The sequence below is a fragment of the Anoplophora glabripennis genome, unplaced genomic scaffold (assembly GCF_000390285.2).
Source record: "Anoplophora glabripennis isolate ALB-LARVAE unplaced genomic scaffold, Agla_2.0 scaffold80, whole genome shotgun sequence".
Taxonomy (NCBI): domain Eukaryota; kingdom Metazoa; phylum Arthropoda; class Insecta; order Coleoptera; family Cerambycidae; genus Anoplophora; species Anoplophora glabripennis.
Window position 1 is genome coordinate 1196767 of NW_019416401.1, and position 8781 is coordinate 1205547.

Genomic DNA, 8781 nt, shown 5'->3' on the forward strand with positions numbered 1-8781 from the left:
TAGCAAGATTCTATATATTTTAGTAATTAAGCAGTGTTTTTAAGTTAATACGACTCGCCAAAGTAAAAAAATATTTCAGGTTAGGTATATATTTTTTTACTGAAAATAGCAGTTAATTTACATTATCGGATTGTTAATGTGAAAATATAAACATTAGACTGTTGACTATTCCATGTTATACGTGTTTTAAGGTCACTTTTGAAGAAGAAACTACATGTAATTTTAAAAACCGTATTTCTGTTTTTATAATGAAGGAATAGTAATTATAAGATTGTTTAAGCTTATTAACTAAAAATTATTGCCTACTCAATAAAAAAATATTATTGTCCTCGATAATCTATTACTGATTAATAAAATATTTACTCTCTTTCCTTATAAGATTGTATGTACACAAATTGGAGCCGTTCCTGAAAAATCGGACGAATATCCGGTGCAGCGGAATTATTAGACTTGAAGCGTTGGCCGCTAGAACAGCACCTGCCGGGGTCCCGTTTCGTGACTCACGCTGGGCGATATTTTTTGTACAAAATCCCGTCCTTAACACATTATCGGAACACTATGCGAAATGAACGACACATTACAATTTCCATGCAGAGAGTGCTCAAAATTGTATCACGAGATTAAGCAGTAGTAAAAATTCTGCTTATGACTTACTGTCTATTACATTCTGCCAAAAAGCGTGACTTGTGTCAAGTGAAGATACTTTTATGAATTTAACCAGATTTTTACCGGCCGATTTCTGTTGTTTCAGGAAATGGCGACCAGGAACCCGGCTCGGCGCCGACCAAAGGGGGCCGCAGCGTGGTGCTGCAGCAGCAGTGGGTGACGTTGACGGCGAGTATGTGGCCCGAGCCCACGGCCTCCCCCAGAGGCTGGAAGGTATCCGCCGAGCGTCTACCCGTTCTCGCCGCCGTTTTCTGCGGCGCCGCCCTAGTCGTCTGCCTCTTGTGCGCCTTTCTCTTCTACCGTTGCTGCGTCATGCCGCGAAGGGACAAGCACTACTGTAAGTACCTCCGGATTCTTCCCAGAAGATGATTATAAAAAATATATACAACACTGATTTAATCAACAATACTGTTTGATTGATACTGCTGTCGGTCTAAAGACAGCAGTATCTAGAAACTTTAGTGAAAATTAAAGTCCCTAGATTGAGCAAGTACCGCAATCAGTGTTGTAGTTTGCCCCAAAATGGCGGTTTGACATATGTCAGTTTGTGTCTGTGTTTATATCAAATAGATATTAAAATTTAATTGTAGATAGAAATATTGAGGTATTGCATTAATGAAATGATCAAAATATGTAAAAATTAATCAATTGCGTAAAAACGTATTGAAATTTCAAACTTATCTTTCAAGGTTGATAATAGGGATTTTTTGCCCAACGCTACCGAATAAGTCAAAGTAAAGGCTGACGCTTGCCCACAAATTTTGACGTTTGTAGGACGTCAGGATCCATAGAGCATTGCGATCGACGCCCTCGGATCTAACAAATTACATGCATTTTATCTAGGCTTTGGGTGCAAATCATGATTGTTAATAATTCTTCGAAAATTATGCAGGTCTGGCAACGCTGTCGCTAACAGTGATATAGTACAGTCATTGAAGATTTTCACCTCCGAATTCTTTGAAACTGAACCGATCGACTTAAAATTTGGCAGATAGTTAGAGAAAAAGTCAATGAACATCAGTGACATAGCGCCGATTGACACTTCCACCCTGTTGGGGGTAGACACCCCTTCTCGAGGGTGGAAATTTTTGTTTTTCAAAAATAACGCAGAAAATCAAATCTTAAGCAAAAAATATTGGAAGAATTTTTTCGAGAAATCAATAGTATTTTAGTTATGCACGATTGAAAACTTGGAATTTTGAATGAAAAAAAAAACACTTTTTTAAAGTAATTTTTCGCGAATAAATCAAAAACTACGCATTTTATAAAAAAAAGAGTACCTAATGAACAAAAATTTAGCTTATAAATAAACAAAGAAAACTGTTTTTTAGAAAGTGTACGTCCTATACAAAGCGAAATATGGTTAGTGGAAGGGGACTTGTTTTGGGGGGAATACTCGAATCGATGTATTCAGCGTCAAATAACGGAAAAATGATTAATTTTACGTGTATAACGCTCCTGGAATTTTTTGTAGTACTGAAAAAGACATTCAAAATGAACACTTATAAAAGTTTATTAGAGCAAAATTGAAGGAGTTATCGTCAAAAACAGATGGGTTGCTCATATTTTTTTAAGGAAAAATGAACAGTAACGCTGTACCATTTCCATCAGATTTAAAATTAATCGTAGACCCTTTATAATTAGTTTTGTTTTAGTGTTTTTCATACGATTCTGAAGTTAGACCGGTTTAGAATGCGTATTTTTTTAATAATGTACGGTAAGAGTTGAACACGTATTTTTCATTGTTCAAAAAAAGTTGCCTTATTTATATAATAACTCTGAAACTATGAAAGATACTTAAAAAATGATAGACAACAAAAATGTAGCTTTTTTTCATCGAATATTTTGCTTTTCTTTTATTCCTATAGCATAAAAAATAAAGGAGATATCGCCGCTTGAATTATCCATTTTAGTGAAAAATCGACCTGTCTTGAGTCCTTCGATCCTTTCCCTTTAAAAAACGAAGGACTTAAAAGGTTTTATATGCAAACGATCTTACAGCTCTTGAAATTATCTTTAAAATGCTTTTTTGTACTATAGCTTTAAAATTAAAAAAAACAATTACATTTTTTCGGAGCAAAATAGGCTTTCATGAGAAAGCCTATTTTGCTCCGAAGCTCCAAAAATGATTTTGGAGCAAAATTCAAGTGCACGTAGCAATTTTTTTATGATTGATTATATTTAAAAATCGATTATAATAAAAATATTTTACATTAATATTGGTAAAAGGGTAGTTTATAAGAGTTGAAAAAGGCAAAAGTAAAATATTCTTTCATAAACAATATAAGGGAATTTTTATTTTAAATTATTGCATAATTATAGCATTCCAAGATTTAAAATGTAATTTTTTATAATTTTTTTAGCACAGGGGTGATTTATAAGGGTTAAAAAGTGTTATGAGATACAAATTCTTTCATAAGCAATGAGATGAGGGAATTTGTATTTTAAATAATTGCACTGTTAAAGCATTCCAAGTTTTTAAAAAGTAATTTTTTATCATTTTTGTCAATACAGGAGTGGTTTTTAGGGGTTGAAAGGGAAACATTCTTTTATTAGCTATAAGGTAACTTTTATTTTAAATAATTACACGATTTAATCATTCCAAATCTTTAAAAAGTAATTTTTTGTCATTATTTTTTACATAGGGATAGTTTTTAAGGGTTAAATAAAGGGTCGAAAAGATCAAATATATCATAAAACATGTTCGAGAATATGGAACATTATTTAATATTTGTGCTTGAACAAGATTTTTATCAATAAAATGCTTAAAACTTAATTTTTTCAATTTTTTTCACATAGGGTTAGTTTTTACCCCTAAAAAACAAGCTGATTTTCAGCTTCAATAACTGTACTAATACCACTTCATGAGTATACCAACAGACATTCACTGATTTTTAATTTTTTTTTGCTTAATGACGTCAAATGCGTAAAATGAAATAATAAAGGAAAAAAATATTTAAAATAAATACTAATTTCACACCAAAATTGTTAACATTTTTGTAAATTTCAATGAAATATGTTATACAAAATTTCCTATTTATTAATTTTATTTTATTTAGTTAATATTTTGTGTAGAATTTCATTTAATAAAAACCTTATTTAACTGACATTTCAATTCACATCTAAAAGCTAATGGATCAGGATGATGGATGATAATTTACAAATAGACGACATGCATGTATTTACTTCTCTTAGTTCTCGATGAGTGGTCAATTTCCTGCAAAAGCTGTAATCGGAAATGAACTACCTATTTATTTAGGAAATGAAAAGAGTAATTTGTCGACGTTTCAGGAGCAATTTGGAAGCATACAGATTTTAACTACGTTCAAATATAAACTATTCTTTGATGTATTTTTGAGTGCCGTTTTTATATAGCAGCCCATTTTATATTGCCCTAATTTTTTATACAAGTCAATCTAACCTAGTCCACTAAATTGCAACTTTTTAGATGAACTTGCTGATTACTTGTTGGGATAAAAATGTGGATTAAATTAGGGTAGCTACCGTAAAAACAAAAAGGGTAATAAATTCATATCAAATGTCCCTTTATCCTGGATCCCCTACAAAATATGTGCGCACCACGTGCTTTGTTTTTTTAATTTGAGATTATCCCCCTATCCGTATAGGCGGTTAACAAAGGCTTCTCTGTAATATAAAATACTGCCTTTTTAATGCTTTTACGCTAACTTCAACGGTGAGGTCGGGTATATTTTCCCATTAATGGTTGTATTCCAGGAATGTTCAGTCGTTTTTGTCAATTTAAAAATTGCCCAGTCCTTTTAGTATACGTGTCTACCGGGGCAGAAACATAAAAATTGTGTGAAGCTACCATATAAATTGTAATAAAGAGAAAGCTCTGATCAGTTACATTGGGAACTGGTCACCTAGATTTATCAATTATAGAGCTATATTTAACTTCCATGAAGTTGGAAAAAGTTATACAGTCCATATAATTGAGATAGAATTTCAATAAAAGAATAAGCCAATAAAGTTCTGTTAGCGGAACTATTGTAACAATTTACCGCGGCTTTGAAAATTTCCGGGTTATTTTCAGAATATTTAAATATACGGGGTGTTACAAAAATATGGTTACAAACTTCACCAGCAAATAGAACACTGAAAATTAGTAGGGGTACTTTTTGCCTAGTGTTTCCTTGGTGTGATAGAGGGTGTTGAAATGAAATGATATATTTGAAAAAAAATGTTTTTTCAGATATTTTGAAAATCTCATGTTGATTATTGCATAAGTAGATTATGGAAATGTATTCTTATAATCCGTAATTTAAAGAATAATCCACCTAGAAATTAAACTGGTGAGTCTGCTGCAGTTTTGAAATTTGCTTAAGGAAGTATATCGGGTTTACTCAAATGCACAGATGTACTTGAAATTTATATAGCGTATTACCCAGTGCTCCCTCTGTGCGTCATATTTTTTGAAATTTGTTTTGAATCTAGATTTTGAGAATTTTAAGATATTGTTGTTGAAAATTGTTCATTTTAACATGGGTTTATATGGCGAAGATGGACGGTGCGCCTCTTTTTTGCCTATAACTCAGAAAAAAATGGAGAAATTGTGAAACTAAACTTTTCCGTAAATAGTACACAGTATTATCTTATTTTTGATGTAAAACTATTGTAAGTTTTGAACATAGTACAGCTGTATTAATTAGAAACAGAAACCAATATTTGCATTTCTGTTTGACTTGAGGATTAATGTGGCAACGTCGCAATCAGCTGACAGCAAGGAGGGAATACATTTGAAAGACTTAACAAAAATGAAATTGATTTCAAACATATACATTTTTCCTAAATCCCATGTACGTTGTTATCAACAATAAATTATCCACAACAGATGATTTTTTGTAATGTTTTTAAAAAACTAGATTAATTAAAAGAGACTAGGAAGCTGTGATATATTTATTGGAATAAAAAATACAATTGATAAATCCTTTTAATATATTTAATGGTTTATAAAAACATCGTAATCATTACCCAGCAATATTTAGGGTTACATAAAGTTTTCTTTACTTGATTAATATAATTAGTAATACTTGAGATAAAAGCATTTGTACGGAATAACAAAGGAACATAAATATTTCTCAGCAAACTTTATATCTAAAAAATTAGTTATAGTTGCAAAACTTTTGTAACATTACTAAAATAGAGATTAAAAACACGAACAGTGAGTAATAATGTAATTTCTATCACAGAACCTTCAAAATTGCATCCAACATTTTCTTTGACTTGGACGAGAGATGGGCGCGAGTGTCATTTCATTTCTTTAGAACTAAATTAACATAATTCTCGTTGTTTTACCAGTTCACATGATTTACGGATTTTAAATAAAGGATACAAATCTTCGCGAGGATAATACGATATATTTGCTATATATAATAATTATATTGTACATAGTTTACATACAATACATTTTTGAACGTGTACGCACCTTTACCCGAATTTGACGCGCAATATCTCCGATGTCCGAGGTCTGTAGGTTCGCAGTGTGTACAACTGCTAGTCAATTATTAGCGCTGTTGCCACATCTACATAGTCTTTATGCGTTCATTAAATATAATTGAAAAGTACTTAAATATGATATTTTATGTTGTTAATTAATCAGTATGTATGCTATGTGTATATGAATAGATTTCTTTGCTATATAGATAATGTTTATCGCAAATAATTTCAATAGAATTTAATTTTTTCAAATTGGCAGCGGGCTTTAGTCCCATAAGGAAAAGCGTAGGACTCCTCACTTCCCTCGGACCCCGATATACCTCCTTAACACCTTTTATTTACGTATTTTAACATCACTAAAATATAACAATAATTTAAAACACCATTTTTCTTAGGCCTCCGTAAGGTGGACGCCACATCGTCCGGCACCCAGGTGCCTGCCGTGGTTTCCCCAGCCTACCCCAGCCAAGCGGCGGTCTTCGCCGAACAGAAAGGTTGCAGCTGGGGTTACAGCAACAGACTCGTGGCCCCCGTACAGCCCAGTCCTTGGTACACCCCGAGAATCATCGGTGGCCCGCAGTGCACCCAGTGCCCCGGCATCTGCCCGGTTCCTAGAAGCTCCAGCAATCCAGGATCTTCCTCACAGGTAATTCGTAGCTGCCGGGCAATTATTCTTGAACCTACTGAGAATAATTTTTGTTAGGTCCAGCCAAGCAACTCCACGTTGAGAAGACAGAGGCCCGTGAGCCAGCCTATACCTTCCAACGTGGTAAACGGAGAGATAGTACCAAAATCTCCGCTCCCGGAAATATCCGAATTTTCTCCAAACAGCCCTCAGTATGCTTCTAGTAGCAGTGAGTGTAGTATTCAGAAACGTGTTATTCAAATTTGACGATTTTGTTTTTTTTTGCAGTATTGGATGAGGTTGGTGCCAAAGACGAGCAAACTTCGGGAGAACCAACGCTGAAAACCAGAAGTTTGCCTGCTTGGGTGAGGTCTAAGCCAAGGCCTCTCTCAACTGAAGATGACATTAATGATTTATATGCGAAGGTAATTTTATTTCATTTCTGTATTTATTTTATTAGCTATTGTGTTTTTCCCAGCGCGAATGGGATGGAATCGTAAATGTGTACATGTATCTTAAACAGTGGTACTGCTTACTTTGTAGAATATACTGGATCTTCAAATTAAAACACCCCACCTGGAAAATATCGAAATTTAAATGTATAATTACACAACTAACTTATAAACTTCATGTTCAATTGTTCAGATGATTTTCGAGACAAGTGTTGCAGTAAACAAGAAGTCTGTGCTTTGAAAATCATTCCCAATAGGCCAAGCAAATAAAATTTTTACTCGAAAAAATTCCTATCCGCGAGATTATTGTAAAATTGTCTAAAGGAACATAATACGAGACATATCTCATCTCGTGAGTCTAAAAATTTTATTAGCTAACTTTTCTATTTAAACAAATAAGTGAGAAAAACAGTTTTTTCACTTTGCAGGGAAAACCATCAATTTTAACGAAAAGTGACTCGCAGACAGCTTGTAGGGAATAAAATTATCTACAAAATGAGACTTGTTAAATTAAAATCGGTTAATAAACAAAAAAAGTTATTGCAAAAAAAACAAGAAAAGTTCCCATTTTTAAATTTGTTTATAATTATCGCATTTATTGTTAAAATTTTATAAAACCTATGACAAGTTGAGGGTTTTGTCATACTTTAAAAGTGTGCCAAAAATGGGCGCTGTAGGTGCAATAGTTTTCGCACAATTCAATTTGTTTTTAAAGGAGGCTCCAAAAGTTATGAACTTGAAGCCTCTGTATAGGCGTTAATTTTCAACCAAACAAGATTCTGAAAGCGTCATTGTAATCTTAAAGACGCAATTAAGCGATATATTAAAAAATATCACAATTTTTTACATTAACATTCTCAAATTGTGCATTAAAAAACCCAGCGTTTTCTGCCTCACCGAAAATAGATGCTCCACGACCAATAGGAGCCAAGATAAGATGTTTTTTAAATCGTAGCGCAATTGTTTAGAAACATTAAGACTTATATGTTTCGCAAAATAAAGTTTACCACGTAAACTACGATTTCCCGTGAATTGCATTGAAAAATGTGGAAGTTCAAATTGATGCGCGCTGTAAAATTTTGCAATATTTCGGCTTCTATTCATCGTAGAATCTTATTTTTTATTTAAACGACGAACAAATAACAATGGGCATATTTATGAATTCGTAAAATAACCCCGAACCCCAGAAAAAATGCATCTTTTATACTTAATTTTTTTTAATTTACAAAAATGTCAAAAATTATTGTTAAACGAAATATTAATTAAAATTTCAATTTCGGAATTATTATACTATTATTAAGTAAATAAATGAAGCTATCGTTCATTTAAAAAGTTATTTTTTTTTATTAAGCCAAAGTAAACTTATTTTTTCAATATTTTGATGCGATTTAATTACGATTTAAATGTAAAATTAAAGTAATAATTCACAAATTATTTTCAAATTATTATTTATTGTTAAAAGATTTAAAAAAGAATAAAAAGCGTTTGAATTTAATGCAAAATTCTCAAAATTAAAAAATATTAATAAAAATAATGCGGTCGATAAAATTACAATTTTAACTTCTTGAAATTTTAATATAT

The 8781-nt window shown here is 32.2% G+C and overlaps 1 protein-coding gene across 2 annotated transcripts in view; it reads left to right on the top strand.

The window, feature by feature from the left end:
• LOC108917562 overlaps positions 1-8781 on the top strand; it is a 54152-nt gene that overhangs the window by 43049 nt on the left and 2322 nt on the right. For both annotated transcript variants that reach the window (XM_018724222.1, XM_018724223.1), the window contains exons 2-5: positions 752-1003; positions 6519-6769; positions 6827-6977; positions 7037-7173. In XM_018724222.1, coding sequence (XP_018579738.1) covers positions 752-1003; positions 6519-6769; positions 6827-6977; positions 7037-7173 — 791 coding nt within the window. The remainder of the gene's footprint in view (positions 1-751; positions 1004-6518; positions 6770-6826; positions 6978-7036; positions 7174-8781) is intronic.